General features: G+C 52.1%; 2 protein-coding genes across 3 annotated transcripts in view; one reads left to right on the top strand and one right to left on the bottom strand.

The window, feature by feature from the left end:
* Positions 1 to 535: 535 nt before the first annotated feature.
* Positions 536 to 10,066, top strand: Gpx3 (glutathione peroxidase 3). The gene is made up of 5 exons (XM_013033810.1): positions 536 to 710; positions 6,189 to 6,342; positions 8,301 to 8,418; positions 8,739 to 8,838; positions 9,064 to 10,066. The coding sequence occupies exons 1-5, from the start codon at positions 624 to 626 to the stop codon at positions 9,283 to 9,285; spliced, it is 681 nt and encodes a 226-aa protein (XP_012889264.1). The 5' UTR covers positions 536 to 623; the 3' UTR covers positions 9,286 to 10,066.
* Positions 10,067 to 11,243: 1,177 nt separating this feature from the next.
* The window catches only part of Tnip1 (TNFAIP3 interacting protein 1), a 42,109-nt gene continuing 33,274 nt past the window's right edge, over positions 11,244 to 20,078 (bottom strand). Inside the window, exons 13-18 of one of the 2 annotated variants that reach the window (XM_013033811.1) lie at positions 19,339 to 19,467; positions 17,855 to 17,980; positions 17,339 to 17,404; positions 16,891 to 17,082; positions 14,542 to 14,629; positions 11,244 to 11,370 (exon numbers count right to left, since the gene is read on the bottom strand). In XM_013033811.1, coding sequence (XP_012889265.1) covers positions 11,339 to 11,370; positions 14,542 to 14,629; positions 16,891 to 17,082; positions 17,339 to 17,404; positions 17,855 to 17,980; positions 19,339 to 19,467 — 633 coding nt within the window. In that variant the 3' untranslated portion in view covers positions 11,244 to 11,338. Of the gene's footprint in view, positions 11,446 to 14,541; positions 14,630 to 16,890; positions 17,083 to 17,338; positions 17,405 to 17,854; positions 17,981 to 19,338; positions 19,468 to 20,078 lie in introns of both variants that reach the window. The other variant, XM_013033812.1, reaches the window with a different exon arrangement.

A 20,078-nucleotide genomic window follows, 5' to 3' on the forward strand; every position in this document is an offset into this window, starting at 1 on the left:
TCCCATAAACATATAATTTTTATATGTCAATTAAAAGAGGACAGACAGAAAGACATATTACATGGGAATAAGTGTATCTAGCTCGTGTCTCTGTGCCTCTTACCTAGGGAGGAAGGGCTCATTCCAAACCCCAGCGCCCCACACTTCCCTTCCTAAGCTTCCTGTAGGTCTAAGTTCAAATCTTGCTGGAAATGTAAATACTCAAATCCTGGGCAGGACCAGAGATGGATGCATTTAAAGTCCAGGGTTAAGAATTGCCTTCCAGAGCCTAACCTTCCATCAGTTTCTGGTGTGTGGGGGGCTCTTGACCCCCACTGGCCCTTGACTGGGCTTGGGCAAGGCTGTGCCCACAGAGGAGGGACCGGACTCTCCTGTCTCTGCCCAGACTTGCTGATGTCACTGTTGCCCGGGGCTGGGGAAGGGGAGGACGAGGGGGCGGGGCCGTCTAAGCCCCTGAAATCCTAACCGCCCTGCGATTGGCTACTCGGGCCCCGGCCCGGCCGTGGATTGGTCATCGCTGAGGGCTTGAAAGGTGGCTGGGAGCTTGAGACACCTCAGACGGACGGTGGCTGGGGATCGGACCGCGTCCACGGCCAGCGAGCCCGGGACGCGCTCAGCTCGCCATGGCCCGGTTCTTCCGAGCCTCCTGCCTCCTCTCCCTGCTCCTGGCCGGCTTCGTCCCGCCGGGCTGGGGACAAGAGAAATCGAGGGTGAGTTTGCTCTCCTCCAAGGGTGGGACATGGGGAATCGAACCCAGATCCCAGCTGTCCATGAGAGCGGCGGCCAGGCACCTGTGTTCCCAGGCTCCCCTCCAGAAGGGACGCCCTAAACTCTGCCTACTCCCCAGCCCATGCGCCAGGGGGCACCCCCACTGGACACCCCCACTGGGGGGGCGGTGATCATCATCGCTTCTCAGTTCCATCGATGGCAGAAGGGAGGGAGGGAGGGGGTGTCTGTCACATTGTCACCCCCAATGCCCTCTCGGGGTGCCCTGCTACATGCATATGGCATGGGTGCCAACCATCCCGCTTCAGGAGAGCCTGGAGAGGGTGGGGTATCACGGGGGGGGGACCCAGAGATTTGCCCTGGAGCTGGGCTCTACAGGCCCCCAGGAGAGGGAGGGGAGAAGCTGTTACCTGGCTGGTCCAGTCTTGGGGGGGCTGCTGTTGCACGGCTCTTCTAGCCCAAGAACATCTGCAGGTGCAAATGTCCACGTGGACCCCCAAGGGGCCTGGGGAGAAGAGTAGAGATCTGGGTCAGAAAGAGCTTTGGGACTGACAGTGGGAGAACATTCTGGATTCTGAGTCTCCACCTCTAGGGTGGGACAGGGTTAGAGAGAAGTTAAGGGCTTCAGAGAGGCTGCTGGGAGAAGCTGCTGTTGCGGGTGGCTTCAGCACCTGAGCAAATCTGGTAGACAGAACAAAGTGGGTTTCTCCAAAGGAGAGACAGAACTCCCCCCAGCCTGTCTGTCCCTAAGCTGGAGGGGGGACAGGGAGGGATGACCCAGTATGTGTGTCTCCTTGGTCAGGAGGGGCTGGGTAGGTCCTAAAAATCTCTCCTCTTCCCCAGGGTGTGGGGGCAGAAAGCAGGAGTAGGGAGAGACCCAGAGAGACACTATGTTACCCCCAACCTCCCAACATATACACATGCACACGAGTGTGCATGCGCACGCACACACATACACACATGCACCATGCATAGGAATTCTCTGGGCCTTTGTTCTAAGATCTTCTATGTCCATGATGCTGTTTCCAAAATTCTATCTACCTCTCATCCTAAAAGCAGGGTACTGCTGCCTGTTAAAAGCCCCATCTTTTCTTCTTCTTTTCCTTCCTTCCTTCTCTCTCTTTCTTTCTCTCTTTCATGCTAATACCAGGGTTTGATCTCAGTCTAGGCACTGTCCTTTAGTTTGATCACTCAAGGCTGGTGTCCTGTGACTTAAACCACAGCTCCACTCCTGGCTTTTTTGCTGGCTAATTGGAGGTAAGAATCTCACAGACTTTCCTGCCCAGGCTGGCTTTGAACTTTGATCTTCAGATCTCAGTGTGAGCTATCAGCACCCAGCCCAAACCTCTACTCTCAGCCTAAAATCCAGTTGTCTTCCTCTCCTTGGTGTCAAGTATAAAGACTGTATGACTTCAAAATCCTTCTTCCTCCCAGCCTTGTTCCTAACCAATGGCTCAGAAAGCATTTTTTTTTTTTCTGAGCTGGGCACTGGTGGCTTACTCCTCTAATCCTAGCTACTCAGGAGGCAGAGATGTGAGGATCGTGGTTCAAAGCCAGCTCAGGCAGGAAAGTTTGTGAGATGCTTACCTCCAATTAACCACCAGAAAACAGGAAGTGGCCCTGTGGCTCAAAATGGTAGAGTGCTAGCCTTGAGCAAAAGAGCTCAGGCCCTGAGTTCAAGCCTCACAATTCCCCCCCCCCCACACACACACAGAATACACAGTAGTGTGAGGTGGTGGGTAGACAGGCCAGCACCATGGGGTCAGTCCTATCTTGTCAGCTCAAGGAAAGCCAGGGAGGGGAAGATTCTGTTCTGCCCTTGGAAGGCTGAAGGTAAGACTCTGTGAGTGACTGATCAGAGTCACGTGTTTGCTAAAGAATTCTGGGAAGGACTGGATGGATCTGGAGAGAACAGGGTCAAGTTTTGGGGTCAGTGTGATCCTATCATACACAGCCAGCCAGGACTTGCTGGCTAATGGCGGCCTGGCCATGCCCATGTTCCCTCCCAAGTTCTTGGAGTTACCATGCCCTAGTACTTGCCCCCAAGACAAAGGCATGGGGAGGGACCACATGGAGAATGGGGTGGGCCAAAGGTGACTCAGCTCCCAGATGTTTTCCACCTCCTAACTCCAAGGGAGGGGCTAGCACAGAGGGAATCCTCCTTTTCTTGCTGTGTTCCCTCAGTCCAGCTTCTGGCTGCCCAGGCTCCTTGTCCTTGCTCTAGACAAAAAGACTGTTGCAGAAGCTGCAGAGACTAAACAGCTGCTGACGTGCCTGGGATCCTAGTAACCGCTGGTTTCTAGGTGACTAGGCAGAGAGAATCATGGAACCACAGGCTGACGTCAAGGCTTGAAGGGCTCTTAAGACAGCCCTGAATCGGACTCCATCTTCCAGTGGAGGATCTGGAGGCCGGAAGGGAAAAAGGATGCTCACCCAGAGTGAGAGATGATGTGTCGAGGCCTAGACGGCTCCAGCCTTCCAGGCTAGTTTTCCTTTCCCAGCAATCCCACCAATAGATGTGGTAGGATGGGAAAGAAGGAAGTCAAGGATCAACTGTCCTAGATAGCCAGGGCCTGGCTGAGTGTCATCCTCCACACCCTCCCCATCAGAAACTCCTCTTTTTTTCTGGTGTGTGTGGGGGTGGGGGGTGGGGGGGAGAGGCCCCTCCCCCTGCTGCCTGTCTCCTCTTCCTACTGGGCTGTGACTCCGCCCCCCAAGGACCCTCTGATCTCTGCTAACCTAACCCTACAGCCTTGAGTCTCAACCGCCACAGTAGAAAGGCTTTAGAGTGTCATTGGGACCTCCCCACAGAAATAAGTCATCCAGTGCTTTCCCCTTCCCTACCCAGAACTTAATGAGGGGACCCTCTCACCCCATCCCGTCCTGAAAACTGTGCCCCAAAGATAATCCTCCCCTTGTTAAGAAGCCCTGGTTATTTAATCTCATAGCCATTTAGGCCACCCCATGGCTTTTCTCCTCACCATTTCTCAGAGATCAAGTTCAGATCAGACTGGAGGAGAAGGAGAGGCTTGCTGTGGTGTGCTGAAATTCTACGATCTCATTGCCAGGTCTCTGTGGCCAGCTAGGGTGCTGTTTGTACTCTGGTCTGTTTGTATTGTGTGTGTGTGTGTGTGTGTGCCAGTCATGGGCACTGTCCCTGAGCTGTTTTACTCAAAGCTAGTGCTCTCCTTCTTGAGCCACAGTACCATTTCTGGTTTTTCTGGTGTGGTTCATTACAGATAAGAATCTCACAGACTTATCCTACCCAGGCTGGCTTTGAACCAGAATCCTCAGATCTCAGCTAGGATTACAGGCCTGAGTCACAGGCACTTGACTTCTGTTTGCATTTTAAGGCAAAAGCCAGACCGATCTGGGGCAGGAGGAATGCTGAGCTGAGGTCTAGGCCCTGCCCCCAGCACCCACATGAAGTCATGGGGTGTGGAATATTAGACTCATGGAAAGTAGGGAATTTGCACCAGAGCCAAGAAGAGAGCTGGCAATGGCTGAGGAATGACCTGGCAGAGGCAGGCCAGCTTGCCCTGGCTCGGGGATGTGGTAACCCTGACCCAGGAGGCTTTCCTGAGCCCCAAATGGGGGACACACCCTGCCTTCCAGGTGACGCCCTTCATCAATTAGACTGAGGTGTGTGTGTGTGGGGGGGGGAAACCTTATCTCAGGATCAAGCTTTCCAGAACTCTGATCTCTCTTATCTCTCATACCAAGTTTACACCGCAATTATTCCTGATCTCTCTTCCTGGGCCCTAAAGATCATGGGCAATGGCTTCAAGCTTTTTCCTCACTATTAGGTCCCATCCAATGACACTTTGTCACTGGGGTGAGGGATGAGGTTTGGGGGTGTCACAGGCAGTATTCTGCTGGCTAGCATTAGTGCCTTTCTTCCTCTCTGACACTGGTGACCCTCTGTGATGAGAACGGTTGAGTTATTTCAAGGTAAGGCCTAGGGAAGACAAAGGGCTAGTTTAAGATCCCCCAGAGCTGATGGAGCTGCAGGTGAAGCTCAGGTCTTGCAGCTCACTCCACAGTGCTAGGCTCCATCCTTCCTCATCTTGGAGGCTGACTAGGAGGGGAAGGTGGGCAGACCGGAAGGTGTATTGATTGTCCATGCGAACAGCTATTAAACGCTAGGCATGGGACTTTTGTCTTTCTGTCGTATATAGAGCCTTTCCCCATTCCAGACCTCATCTTGACCATTGAATTCCCCTCTCCATAAACACTTCCTCCTTTCTGACCAGCTTTTTTTTTTTTTTGGCCAGTACTGGGATTTGAACTCAGGGCCTGGGCACTCTTCCTGCGCTGCTTTTGCTGAAGGCAAGCACTCTTACCACTAAGCCACATTCCAAGCCCTGACCAGCTTTTCCTTCACAGTAGCCTAAGCCTGGGCTATTACAGTAGCCACCCAATCATCTCCTTGGCTCAACCCCAGAACCCAACTTACGAGCTCCATCTGGGCCACTACCTTCCAAGCTTGGTAAATGCTCTTCAATTGACATGGATGTGGAGATCATTATTCCGAAGTCATCTCCAGGGTTCTGTAGTTCTCAGTGCTTCCCATCAACACTTGTGCCCTCAGAATCAATATCAAAGCTGGGCACTGGTGGCACATGCCTGTAATTTAAACTATTCAAGAAGCTAAGATCATGGGCTGGCAATGTGGCTTAGTGGTAGAGTGCTTGCCTAGCATGCATGAAGCCCCGAGTTCGATTCCTCAGTACCACTTAAACAGAAAAAGTTGGAAGTGACTCTGTGGCTCAAGTAGTAGAGTGCTAGCCTTGAGCTCAGGGACAGTGCCTAGGCCCAGTTCAAGTCCTAGGACTGGCAAAAACAAAAAAAGCAGCAGCAGCTAAGTTCTGAGGATCACAGTTCCAAGCCTTCCCAGGAAGGAAAATCCATGAGACTCTTATGATCTCCAACGAACCACCAAAAAGCTGGAAATGGAGCTATGGCTCCAATGGTAGAGCTTTAGCCTTGAGTACAAAAGCTTAGGGAGGTGCTGGGAATGTGGCTTAATAGTAGAGTGCTTGCCTAGCCTGACTCCTCAGTACCACATAAACAGAAAAAGCCCTAAGTGGCACTATGGCTCAAGTGGTAGAGTGCTAGCCTTGAGTGAAAGAAGCTCAGGGACAGTGCCCAGGACCTGAGTTCAAGCCCCAGGACTGGTAAAAACCCCCAAAAAGCTTCAGGACAGCACCCTGACATTCAAATCTCAGAACTGTCTGTCTCTGTTTCTCTTTCTCTCTCTCTCTCTCTCACACACACACACACACACACGAATCATTATCAAATATTCCATGACCAGTTCTATTTCCAGTGTGGACCTGGGCCAGCCACTCTCTCTGGGGAATCTCCCGTTCACTTGAAGCTGGACAACTAGACAACTGAACAACTATCCCAGCCAGCATCCTTCCAGCCTAACTGCTCTGTTTCTGGTTTTTCTCTCTCAGACTGACTGCCATGATGGCGTGAGCGGCACCATCTACGAGTACGGGGCCCTCACCATTGATGGAGAGGAGTACATCCCCTTTAAGCAGTACGCTGGCAAATACGTCCTCTTTGTCAATGTAGCCAGCTACTGAGGTTTGACAGACCAATACATTGGTAAGAGCCCATCCTCCCCTGATTTCGCCACTCAGGCACACTTCAATCACAGGAGCTCCTGGGTCAGGAAAAAAGGAGGTGGTTCCAAACACATATCCCCAAACTCTACTATATTCCCCTTGTTTCTGAAGTCCATCAGGTAAGCCTGATGTCTGATTGCTTTTGAATACATTCTAGAAGATTCTAGATGCTTCTGATCCCTGAGCACTTCAGCTACATTAAAAGCAAAGGGATGGGACTTTGGCTCAGAGGTTCATCTTCCCCCAGCCTCATCTACCTTGGCCCAGTCTGGAGAGCTGGCCACTCTCCAGAGTACATGGGGCCCCAGAGTACATGGGGACAGAGAAAGGGGGATGGAGGGCAGGCCACATAGTACACTCTACAATAAGCTTTCAAGGAAATGTTGCTCAGCCAATCAACAGATGAGGATACCAAGGCTCAATAGAGGAAAAACAAAACACCAACAAATTTAACCAGGGCCACAAAGCTAGCAGGGACAGAACCTGTCATTCGACCTGGGTCAAATGCTTCAAGACTCCTTATTGCCGGCTGTTGGTGGGTCACGCCTGTAATCCTAGCTACTCAGGAGGCTGAGATATGAGGATCACAGTTCAAAGCCAGCCCAGGCACCTAAGTCCCTGAGACTCTTATCTCCAATAAACCTCTAGAAAACCAGAAGTGGTGCTGTGGCTCAAGTTGTAGAGCGCTCGCCTTGAGCTGAAGAGCACAGGGATAGCGCCCAAGCCCAGAGTTCAAGCCCCATGACCGACAAATACAAAAACAAAAAAACTTCCTTATCAGGGGCTGGGAAGGTGGCTCAGTGGCAGAGTGCTTGCCTTGCATGCCTGAGGCCCTGGGTTCGATTCCTCAGCACCACATAAGCAAAAAGAAAAAAGCCCGAAGTGGCGCTGTGGCTCAAGTGGTATAGCGCTAGCCTTGAGCTGAAGAGCTGAGGGACAGTGCCCAGGCCCAGAGTTCAGGCCCCACGACTGGACCCAAAAAAAAAAACAAAAAAAACTTCCTTATCATATCCCTCCCCCCCACCCCCAACCCTGCTGGGGTAGAGGAAGGAGCCAAGGGTATAGGCTGGTCAAAGGCCTCTGACGGCACCCAGGAAAAGATCCACAGAATGCTGGCAGGGATTGGGAGTGGGGTGAGGGTTGGTCCTGAGTCTGTCTGGTCCTCACAGGCGAATTCCTGAGGGAAGACAGCAGGGTGCAAGGCCCAGTGGTAGTAAGTGCTTTGCTTCAGATATTTGTCTAGATGCTAGAAAAAGCTAGACTGCATTTGAACAAGAGACAGGCTAGACATTGCATATAAGGCCAGGAGAGGCTAAGGAAACTCAAGGAGCTGACCAAGATCCTTGTTTTGGTTCCTGAATTCCCAGAAGACTTGTGAGCCCCGCCCCCCCAGTATCCCCAAGGAGGGCCTCTGCTTTCTGTCCAAGGATGGATAGCTCTTGCTCCTGAATGTTCTGAAGAATTGTTGTCCTTGGCTAACCAGCCCAGTTACTGGGCCCTGTGCAGTGGGCTAGAGACTGTTTCTTTTCTGTGTCAGCCCTGGGACTTGAACTCAGGGCCTGGGCACTGTCCCTGAGCATTCTTCGAAGCTAACTACTTGAACCATACATAGCTCCACTTCCAGCTTTTTGGTGGTTAACTGGAGATAAGAATCTCATGGACTTTGCTGCCTGGGCTGACTCTGAACTGCAAACCCTCGGATCTCAGCCTCCTGAGTAGCTGACAGGCATGAGCCGGTTATTTCTCTCTTCTCCCAAATCTCTGATCCACCCACTGCAGGACCTAAATCCCAGCACTGCCTCAAATTCACTGGGTGATCCTGGGCAAGTCCCTTCCTCCTCAGGCATCTGGTTTCAGCTGTCCAATGGGCGGGCAGGGGCAGCAGGGCCACGAGGCGGCTTCCTCACCAGGCTGTCCCATCTCTGCTCTCTGGCTTAGAACTGAATGCACTACAAGAAGAACTTGCACCATTTGGTCTGGTCATTCTGGGCTTCCCTTGCAACCAATTCGGAAAACAGGAGCCAGGAGAGAATTCAGAGATCCTACCCAGCCTCAAGTGAGTGTGTGCCCTGTGACCCCGAGAAACCATGAGCTCCGGACGGGCCCCTAGGCCACTCAGGGCCACTCCCTGTTTAGTCGGGGGAGGGGCAGGAAGAGAGCAAAGGATGGCTGAATACACAGGGCATGGCAGGAATTGAGGGTGGTTCTGAGGGGTACAGGGTGTGCTGGGTACTGAGAAGGAACCAAGCTGGAAAAGATGACCCCAAACCCGTGTTCTGCCTATGCACCTTCAACCGTCAGTGGCTTCCCAATACTTCATCCTGCGTTGTCCCTTCCCTCATTTCTGATCTGTATTTGTCTCCTCATCCCTCACAGGTACGTCCGGCCTGGTGGGGGCTTCGTCCCTAATTTCCAACTCTTTGAGAAAGGCGACGTGAATGGGGAGAAGGAGCAGAAGTTCTACACTTTCCTAAAGGTGAGTGCGCAGCCTAGTGGGAAGTGTGGCCTGCTGACTGACCCTGGCCGCTGGCTCCAGCCCCCAGATGAGGCCTGGGAGGGACAGGCTAAGGACCTCAGAATCTTCTAGTCACCCTTCAGACTGGCAGTGTCTTGGGTCTATTCCCTCCCGGAGGCCTGGGGAGAATGGTGGGGTGGAGGCCTCCGGGCGGGACCTCAAGCTCTTCCTCCATCCCTGTCCCAGAACTCCTGCCCTCCCACCGCGGAGCTCCTGGGTTCGCCCGGCCGCCTCTTCTGGGAGCCCATGAAGGTCCATGACATCCGCTGGAACTTTGAGAAGTTCCTGGTGGGGCCCGATGGCAAACCCGTCATGCGCTGGTACCACCGCACCACCGTCAGCAACGTCAAGATGGACATCCTGGCTCACATGAGGCAGCAGGCAGCCCTGAGGGCCCAGGGGAAGTAACAGCCCCGACCCCGCCCCGCCCACCACGCAGGGATGCTCTTCAGGAGGGAACCCCCATTTCCAGCCACATCCTACCACCATAGACCACCCCGCCCTTTCTTCTTTTTTTACTACCCAAGTCCCCACCCTGGCACAATGCATGCACACAATTGCGTATACCACTGTGCTTGTGGGCATCTGCACACGAGCCTCCAATGTGTGACCATGTGTGTGCATGCACACGAGGAAACAGCCAAGCCTTACCTGTTGGAGCGCCCGAGGTGGTGTACCATGCACCTGGGCTGTGTGCAGGCTGACCCATGGTCCTTGCTCTCCATTTCTCTGTTCCAATAAAACCATTTACTTTCACCAGACCCCCAAGAAAAAAAAACTAGCAGCACTACGTTCAACTGGACTTCAACCTTGGGGTCAACTGCCTCAATGGTACCACTCAAGTCCTCCCTGACACTGCCCAGCCTCTTTCCTTCCTGAAGAGCCCCCCCCTTGCCCCCCTCCACCCCCTAGCCCTATCCCATAGTGCTCCCTGAGATCAGCCAAGGCAGATGTGAGAGTGAGGACCACGTACCCTGGGTCAGGCGTGGCATCTCCATGAGGGAGGGGCCCGAAGCCCTGGTGGGCGGGCCTCCCCTGAGCCTGTCTGTGGGGCCAGCCCTTAGTGCATTCAGGCTGACACCCTTGGGCAGGGATGCCACCCCGGCCTTCTGAGGATGTGCCCTCTCCTCTCACCCTGTCCACTGGCACTTCTCACACCTGTCTGCCCAGTAAAGGCCTTTCTATAGCAGCTGAGTCTTCTGTGTGCTTCCTCCTGCTTAGGGGATGGGGGAGATCTGATTGTGGCTTCTACTTAGGACCATCACTGCTTCTCTGACTCAGCCTTTGGTGTTCACACACCCGTTCACATGGGCTCTCATCCTTGCTCATAGTTCTCCGAGGCAGTTAGGGCTGAGTAGAGGTGTTGAGGCCCAGATCTCCTGGTGAGTGAAGTGAAAACTAGAATTTAAGCCAGGCACCAGTGGCTCACGCCTGTAATCCTAGCTACTTAGGAGGCTGAGATCTGAAGATCGTGGTTCAAAGCCAGCTCAGGCAGGAAAGTCCTTGAGAATCTTCTCTCCAATGAACCACTAGAAGTGGTGCCGTGGCTCAAAGTGGTAGAGTACTACCAGCCAACCAACCAAAAAAACCCAAAACACCAAAAAAACAGAAACCAGAATTTAAAGCCAGGTCCCCTGACTCTTTCCACTGCTCCATCTGATTGCCCCCCAAAGGCTAGCGATGCTCTCGGGAGGATGGGGAGAGGTGGGTAGTGGGAAGGGCCCAGTACACTGACCAATGGAGAGGAGAACTGTAGCTAGGACATGAAAGAAAGAATACCAGCCACAGAAGAGAAATCTTCCACTTGGATTTATGTCCAAAATCCATACAAACAGGTGCCTGGAGGCAGCCACCCCAGTGCAGGCCGCTGGCACCACAAACCTCTAGCCGTGAGGGCCGAGGGCCGAGGGCCCGGCGACTTCAGGCCCCTCAGCAGACATGGTTGGTGGTGCGGCCTCGATCCCAGGCTCTGATGGCTCTTGCAAGGCTACTGTGGGGGGTGGCAGTGGAGTGCCCAGCATCAGAATATCCCACGGTTCTCTTGTGCGCTACAGACAAACCCACTCTTCTGCAGCTCCTTCCTGAGGTGAGGGCATAGACGATAGAACTTGGAGCAAAAATGATACACACACATACACACATTAATCGGATGTGCGCCCAGATGGGCCCCAAACCACTTCTGTGTAGGTTTGAAAAGGAAGGGGGTCTGAGTTGCATCTCATTCATAAAGGCTGATGTCCAGATGCTTTCTCAAAGGATGGCAGATCAAAGTCTCTCTCCACATGGTGGTACGAGGCAGTAGTGAGTTCTTCCTGGCTCAACCAGAAGAGAAGCCCCAGTGGAGGGCCACTGGGTGAAGTCTCCAGAGTCTCGTACCCAGTCTAGGGCTGGAGATGTGAGCTGACGGCTCCTGTCAGCCTCCCTTCTTGCCAAGGCTCTGGCCATACAGAGCCTGTAGCCTCTAGTTTTTGGGTAATCTGAGGTCAGCTGGCTCTGCAAGATGAAGGTGGAGCCAAATGACACAAGCTGGTCTCACTGAGGCCCCTCACTGTCATTTTTTTGCAGACTCTAAATAAACAAAAGCGTTGAGGACTTAACACATGGTGAGGTATGGTCAGTTCTGAAGTCTTAAGCTGCAAGCAGGGAGTACTTAGCTAGCCCTGAGTACTACTGAGTGCTGGGACTCTCCTTATGCAGTCCTCTCCAGCCCTGTGAAGCAGGCCAATTATGACCTTTCTAGGGAGGAGGGAGATGGGACAAAGAGGGGTCTTAAAAAGACATGTCCAAAGTCCCAGATGTGGGCTGGGAATGTGGCTTAGTGGTAGAGTGCGTGCCTAGCATGCAGGAAGTCCTGGGTTCGATTCCTCAGTACCACATAAACAGAAAAAGGTGGAAGTGGCACTGTGGCTCAAGTGGTAAGAGCTCCAGCCTTGAGCAAAAGCTCAGGGACAGTGCCCAGGCCCTGAGTTCAAGCCCCAGGACTGGCAAGAAATAAACAACAACAACCCCCCCCCCCAAAACCCTAGACGTGGGAGGTAGTGAGCCCAGTCAGTCTGGTCCCGGCTTCCTGAAGTGAGCAGCTCCTGCGGAGGGCTGGCCCTCTCCTCTAGCCACCTTCTTCCACTTAACAACCAGACTCCGCAGATCCTCTGTGGAAAAGTGTGGGGGTCCAATCCCTTGTAAGCACCAAGCCTCCCCACTTCTTTCAGCATCTGTCCTGTGGCCTCTGCTGGCTCTACACCTCCTGACACAGCTGGATCCATGTCTGTACACCTGTGACTCTTTTTCTAGAAAGTTCCGTGTCATACTGAGATGGCCTTGGCCTCCACGCTGCTCTCACCCACTAGATAAGATTCAGCTCCCAGGGCCTCACAGGTGGGGCAGTGGCTCCTGCCTCATAGAGACATGCAGGGCGTGAAGACAGTCACTAGGCTCAGAGTCTCCTCTTGACTAGCAAATGTGGGAGGGCAAACTTCTTATGGTAGATACTGTGCCTGGAGGGAACTTATGTAAGACTCCAGGCCAGGTGCTGGTGGCTCACACCTGTGATACCATGTACTCAGGAGGCTGAGATTGGAGGATGATGGTTCAAAGCCAGCCTTGGCAGGAAAGTCGACTAGACTCCATCTTCCAAAATAACCAGCAAGAAAAGCAAGACCAGAGTCATGGCTCAAATGGTTGTGTACAAGCAGAGCAACACAGTGGTGCTGTGGCTCAAAGTGGTAAAGCACTAATCTTGAGCAAGAGTTCAGGAATAGTGCCCAGGCCCTGAGTTCAAGCCCCACAACCAACTAAAAAAAAGTACTTGAATATTTGATGCTGGGAAGGTGGCTCAGTGGTAGAGCGCTTGCCTTGCATGCATGAGGCCCTGGGTTCCATTCCTCAGCACCACATAAGAAAAAAGAAAAAAGCCGGAAGTGGCGCTGTAGCTCAAGTGGTAGAGCGCTAGCCTTGAGCTGAAGAGCTGAGGGACAGTGCCCAAGCCCAGAGCCAGGGCCCCATGACCGGACCCAAAAACAAACAAACAAGCAGAGCAACACAAGGTCTTGAGTTCAAACCCTAGTACTGCCCTCCACAAAATATTCAATGCTATGTTTAGGATTCAGACTAGCCCAGCCCACCACACTCTGCACCATATGGACCTGTCCACGTCTCACACCTTGTCTTGTTCCTCTATTACTCTTTTCTTTGGTTCTTGGCTGCAGCCATGCTATCTATTCAGCTCCTTAAATTGAATACCATACTTCACTCTTATCGCAGTGTTACGGTTTGGATCTTAAATGTCCCCCAGAGGCCCATGTGCTAAAGGCTTAGTGGCCTGTCAAGATGTTTTGCTATAGCAATGGAGCTGTTAGGAGTTGGTGCCTAGTGGAAGGAAGTGTGGTCACTGGAAGTACGCCTCAAAGCAGCTCCTTCCTGTTTTTCTTTCTGGCTTCCTGGCTGCTAGACCTGCGCTGCCTCATACTCTTACCATAATGTGCTGGACCACTCCAGGCCCAAAGAGATAGGACCAAACCATCATGGGCTGAAAGCTCTCACTATGAGCCAAAACTTATCCTTCTCCTTACCAAGTGACTATCTCAGGTATTTTGTCCCAAAGACACAAAGCTAACAGGGTATTGCCATAAGAAGCAGGGTCAGGGGCTGGGAAGGTGGCTCAGTGGTAAAGCGCTTGCCCTGTATGCATGAGGCCCTGGGTTCGATTCCTCAGCACCACATAAGCAGAAAAAGCTGAAAGTGGCGCTGTGGCTCAAGTGGTAGAGCACTAGCCTTGGGCTGAAAAGCTGAGGGACAGTGCCCAGGCCCAGAGTTCAGTCCCTGTGACCACGAACAACAAAGAACAAAAAAGTGGGGGCTGGAAAGGTGGCTCAGTGGTAGAGCGCTTGCCTTGCATGCATGAGGCCCTGGGTTCGATTCCTCAGCACCACATAAGCAGAAAAAGCTAGAAGTGGCGCTGTGGCTCAAGTGGTAAGGCGCTAGCCTTGAGCTGAAGAGCTGAGGGACAGTGCCCAGACCCAGAGTTCAGGCCCCATGACCGACAAAAAAAAAAAAAAGGAAGAAGTAGGGTCATTATTGTGTTTGGAATTTGTGGTTTAGAAACCTTTGGAATAGGCTTGGTACTCTAGAAATAGCTTAGAATGATACATTCAGAATGTAATGGGTGAATCTGATAAGAACTCAGAAGAACAGCATGGTAGTAGGAACGCAAATAGTAAGGCCCAGGCTCCTGAGCCTTCAGATGGGAATGAGGGCTCTTGGAAACTGGACAAGATGCCCCTTATGTTTCAGCCTGGCAAAGAACCTGTCTATGTTTTGTCCGTGTGCTGAGACTTGTGTGAGGCTGAGTTTAAAGGTGATGGACTAGATAATCTGGTAGAGGAATTTATAAGGCAGCACAGCATGTGAGTAGGGGCATGGCTACTGCTGACTGCTTCTTGGCCAATTTACTCTAAAAAATCAGGAACCATAAAAAAAAAAAAATCCCTGACTCCTCTTGCAGTTGACTCTGCAGTTAACATCATGTCCTTTTCAACACTAGTCCAGAAGCTGGACCTTGCCTTCACCAAGCTCAGAAAGTAACATTCCTAACCTAGGGCTTCCTGGTAGGGATGAAGTTGTCTCCCCCAGGAGGAGGCAAGCTTAGGGCCAGAGGACTAGACCTACCTGGTTCTGCAGGCCTGGCGGTGGGCAGCTCCACTTGGGAACTCTGATTTCGCATCCCTGCACAGGGTGGACGCCAGGTATATTCTGGCTGCAATGAAATGGAGGCTTACTCAATGACCACAATTGAAAACAACACTCGAAGCTACAATGACACAATAGTACTAAACACTCATTAACCAAGTATAAGTTAAACCTAACAACTATCCAGGTTAGGGCTGGGTATGTGGCTTAGTGGTAGAGCGCTTGCCAAGCATACATGAAGCCCTGGGTTTAATTCCTGAGGACCACATACACAGAAAAAGCCGGAAGTGGCGCTGTGGCTCAAGTGGTAGAGTGCTAGCCTTGAGCAAAAGAAGCTCAGGAACATTGCCCAGGCCTTGAGTTCAAGCCCCAGAACTGGCAAAAAAGAAAAAATAAAAGAAAGAAAGAAAAAAGCCAAACAACTATCCAGGTTTTCATTCTCAAATGAAGTACCTGAATCTCAGAAAGACTAGGAAACATCACCCAGCTAGGATGATGTTCAAAGCTTAGCTTTGAAGGAATGTCTCTGCAACTTCAGTTAATCTTTTTTTTTTTTTTGGGTCAGTCATGGCGCTTGAACTCTGGGGCTTGAACTGTCCCTGAGCTCTTTAGCTCCAGGCAAGCATTTTACCACTTGAGCCACAGCACCACTTCTGGTTTTCTGGTGGTATACTGGAAGTAAGAGCCTCACGGACTTTCCTGTCTGGGCTGGTTTTGAACTACAATCCTCAGATCTCAGCCTCTTGAGTAGTTAAGATTACAGGCGTGAGCCACCTGGCTTTTTTTTTTTTTTTTTTTTGTGCCAGTCCTGGGCTTGAACTCAGGGCCTAGATGCTGTCCTTGAGCTTCTTTTACTCAAAGTCCCAGCCTCATTTCTAGCTTTTTGGTGGCTAATTGGAGATAAGAGTCTCATGGTCTTTCCTGCCAGGGCTGGCTTTACTCAGATCTCAGTCTGAGTAGCTAGAATTACAGGCCTGAGCCACTGGTGCCTGGCTTAACTTCAACCAATTTCTTAACCACCACACTCTAGTGTCTAAAGATGTGTATAAATGTTAGAAAATGGGTGAACTGAATATTGTCATGGTAAATGAAATAAGCCAGTCCCATAAAGACCAGTATCAAATGTTTACTCTCAGTTGTGGGAGATAGGGGGAAATGCAACAACCAAGGTGATGTAGGTAAAAGAGGGTTCCTAGGAAGTGGGAGGGAGAAGGGAAAAGCAGGGGAAGTGAAGAGGATTAGAACAGTAATGGGAAAAACAGTTGAAATACCATCATAAAAATGTATGGATGGGGCTGGGAAGGTGGCTCAGTGGTAGAGCGCTTGCCTTGCATGCATGAGGCCCTGGGTTCGATTCCTCAGCACCACATAAGAAAAAAGCCGGAAGTGGTGCTGTGGCTCAAGTGGTAGAGCACTCGCCTTAAGCTGAAGAGCGCAGGGTCAGCGCCCAAGCCCAGAGTTCAAGCCCCACGACCAACCAAAAAAAAAAAAAATTGAATCTGTATTTGATTTGGGAAGAGGACAAGAAAGAGGAATGGGAGAGATAAATATGATGAAAATACATCAGAAGCATGAAGAAAATGTCACAATATCCTGAACAATAAAAAACTTAGAACTTAAATCTAAAACAGGAAACCAATGGTCATATGCAAGAAGTCTGAAGAAGACAGGAGTATTGCCTGAGCTACAGTGTGGCAGGGACTGGAGGAGAGGGGCAGGTGACAGAGCTCTTCAGAGAAAGAATTGATAGGAAAGCAAGCCAAAGAAAGAGAAGAGGAAGGGCCGGACATTGGTGGCTCAGGCCTGTCACCCTAGCTACTCAGGAGGCTGAGATCTGAGGATCCCAGTTCAAAGCCAGACCGGGCAGGAAAGTCTGTGAGACTTATCTCCAATTAACCACCAGAAAATGAAGTGGAGCTGTGGCTCAAGTGGGAGAGTGCTTGCCTCTTGCTGAAGAGCTCAGGGACAGCACCCAGGCCCAGAATTCAAGCCCCACAACCGGGGGGGGGGGAGGGAAGAGAGAGAGAGAGAGAGAGAGAGAATGGGGCAAAGAGAACATGAGAGGGAGACCAGGGTGAAGCTTCAAACTAGATCCATATGAGGACAACACAAGCCAGGCTCCTGCTGGAGCCTCCCGCGGCCTTCTCCACGCTACACCATGACCCACTGCTGGCAGGGCCGCTGTGGCTGTGGAATCCTGGCACGTGGGAGAAGCAGGGCTCCTGCAAGCCATCAGCCTGCTGTCCAGACCAGGGCTCCTCACCCCTCCCTTGACCTCCCGCTCACCCTTGGGGTGTCCTGCAGGGAAGGAGGGGCACACGGACTCACCAAATGGAAGAGGCGCAAATTGGGGTGTGGAGGTGGGTGCTCCATAGCCATAGGGGGCGGGGGATAGCGGATCTGGGACCAGTCCTCAAAGCCGTGGGGTGGCCCCATGGCTGGCATAGGAGGGTAGGCGTAGGGATAGGCCCCGCACAGGTGCTCTGGGTGGGGCTCCACGTGGTAGCGCTCTCCTGAGGCCTGCAAGAAAAGGCTCATCTGGCCCTGGCCTGTGGCACATCGGATGGGCCACCCCCAGATCGCCCTACACCCAGAAGCCTTGTTCCCTCAAGGCAGGAGAGGCTGAGACGTGGGCAGGGGGCACAGACTGTGGGCCACAGTGACCCACGATCTCCACACCTGGCACATCCTCAGCACTGTGTGCCAGTAATGCCGCCATCTACACCTTGTCACCTTGGCTGGCAGCAGGCGCCCTCTCTTTCCTCCAACCTCTCACCTTCGCTTTCCTCTTCTGCTGTTTCAGCGCTTCTTTGGCCTTCTCTTCATCTTTGAGAGCTTTCAGCTGGAGGAGGGGAGGGAAAAGCCTGTGTACACAGCTGGCTCTGGCCAGGCCGGGGTCTAGGGCACCTCTCTAGGGCCGGTGTGTTGGGCATCCCCAGGGGGCAGGGCAGAGTCCAGGCTGTTGGCTGTGTGGTGCCCGGGAGTGGACTGGACTCAGGTCAGGAGGGTTTGTGCATCTCTCTGTGAGCAAGTGCATGGATTTGTTCCTCTACAGCATTGACACCGACTACAGAAGTGCAGGGCTGGAGATGCTATTGAGTTAGACCTCCACATTACACAAAGGCCAGAGAGGGCACTGAACTTGTGAAGGTCCTAAAAGGAGTGTGGCAAAGAGCTGGAGACAGACCAGGTTGTGTGCGGACCCATCAAGTTTCCAGGTGCCCTCATACCCTTCTCCCTCCTGTCTCCCATGAGGACAGGCTGATGCCCTCCCTGGCCCAGGGGCTCCTACCTGGGCATTGGACGAGGTGACCTGAGCCTGCAATTTCTCCACCTGCTTCCTCAGCTCCTCCTTCTCCTCATTCATGCGCTCCCGGTCGCTGCGCTCTCTCTGGAAGTCCTCCTCAAAGATCTTCACCTGGAGGAACCCCGGCAGGTGTCGGGGAGAGGGGGTCAGCTCTAAGCAGAGGCTTCCTGCGCTTAAGATCAGACCCCGCCTCTTCTGCATGGTCTTGGGGATGTCCTGGGGACTGGGATGGGCATACCCCCAGCTCTACCCCCAAACACACCCAGAATAATCCTGGATCTCACTATCTTAGGTTCTGGGCTTTAAGGCAGGCCTTTATTTAAACCGAGGTCCCATGGCTTATAATAAATAGGTTGAACGCCATCAGCCAATGCTTTCAGCCGCTAAGGCCCACAGAGTGGAGGTCACAGAACTGGCATGGCAGAAGAATGAGGTTCGGGTTTGGCTAGCTGTGAGGGCAGAGGGCCTGAACACTCTCCCCAGATTTGGACAAAGGTCAAGATGATTCAGGAAAGCTGGACGGGCAGCATGCAATAGCATGGAACCACTTGGGAGCTCTATAACTTTTCCGTTTCCTTCCTGCTCCGTGACCCTCTAAGAGGGCATGTGTTTTAGACTAGTGGGTCGGTAATGCTTCTCCAGTGCTTGCCCATCGCTGAGAAAGAGGACCCAAGTTCAGAGTCTTCATCTGTCAAAAATGCTGAGACATGGGGCTGGGAAGGTGGCTTAGTGGTAGAGTGCTTGCCTAACATGAATAAACTCTTGGGTTCGATTCCTCAGTACCACATACACAGAAAAAGCCAGAAGTGGCACTGTGGCTCAAGTGGTAGAGTGCTTGCCTTGAGCACAGAGAGGCTCAAGGACAGTGCCCATGCCCTGAGTTCAAGGCCTAGGACCAGCAAAAAAAAAAAAAAAGTTGAGATGTGGGTGTTTACTATACTAAGCTCTTACAGTTCTTTAATATTTGTGGGGAACCGGTTTTTCTATTGAAAACTGCATTCATTTTTCTTCCTTCCTTTTTAGGATTAAATTTAGAGTGCTCTAGCACTTGGCCCTTTTGCTTTTACTTTGTTTTGAGACAGGGTCATTAGCTAACTTTGCCCCGGCTGGTGGTGATTCTCCTCTCCTTTCCCTGCCTCCAGAGTAGCTGGGATTACAGGAGTGTTCCACCATGCCCTATCTAAAACTTACTTTTAATTTTAGATGAAATTCTCAAATGAAACAAAATATACATTGTTGAACACATGACTACAATACAAAGTGATTTTTGTTAAAGCCTTTTCCTAACTAGGTAAACAGGAGCGGGGAAGGAGGTGGGGGAGGGGCCCAGGGCTGGCTAGTAGAGGGGTGTGGGAAGCTGGGGACATGCAGCTGGAAAAGCTAAACTGGTAAGCACGCAGGGGCCCAGGCCCACAGCTAGGGTCACGTGACGCCAAACCCATCTGGGCCCAGCCTCCCAGAATCCTCACCTGCTGTTTCAGCAGCTCATTCTGTGTGACCAGTTCCTGCTTCCTCAGGAGGGCTCCAGCTCCTTCAGGGCTCCCAAACGCTGAGGGAGATGAAGGGGAGGCCTGGATGCTCAGAGCTTCCTCCAGGGCCTGGGGTTAGGGAAGAGACAGGACCATCAGCCCTGGAAGTCAGGCCCCTCTTCTGGATAAAAATCACACCACCAGTACCATGCAAAAAATGATCTCCTGATCGGTAACACGGTGTACCTAGCACTTCAAGGAAGCCTCATCACCACCCCATGAAGAAAGACTAGGATCACGGTCCCATTTTACAGTTGTGAAAACTGAGGCTCAGAGACCTCAGTGACTTGCCCCAGGTCACACAGCTAGTAAGGGGCAACACAGGGACTGCAACCCAGTCTAGGATCTTAACTGGGGTCCTCAGGTAGGAGGGGATCTCTTTCTATAAATAGGTGTGGATCAATTCTTAGTACAGGGCTAGGAAGAACCTCAGCATCCCTTCCCCCAACACCAGGGCGCCCTGCGTGCCCCGCTTCCCCCAACCTGCTCCTCCTTAGTTTCATGAGCTGAAACATCAATAATGAGACCACGAAAATAATCACGCCTGTAAGCCTAGCTACTCAGGAGGCTGAATCTGAAAATCATGGTTCAAAGCCAGCCCAGGTAGGAAAGTCCATGAGACTCTTATCTCCAATTAACCACTAGAAAACCAGAAGAGGAGCTGTTGGCTTGTTACAACT

Source organism: Dipodomys ordii, unplaced genomic scaffold, assembly GCF_000151885.1.
Source record: "Dipodomys ordii isolate 6190 unplaced genomic scaffold, Dord_2.0 Scaffold177, whole genome shotgun sequence".
NCBI lineage: Eukaryota > Metazoa > Chordata > Mammalia > Rodentia > Heteromyidae > Dipodomys > Dipodomys ordii.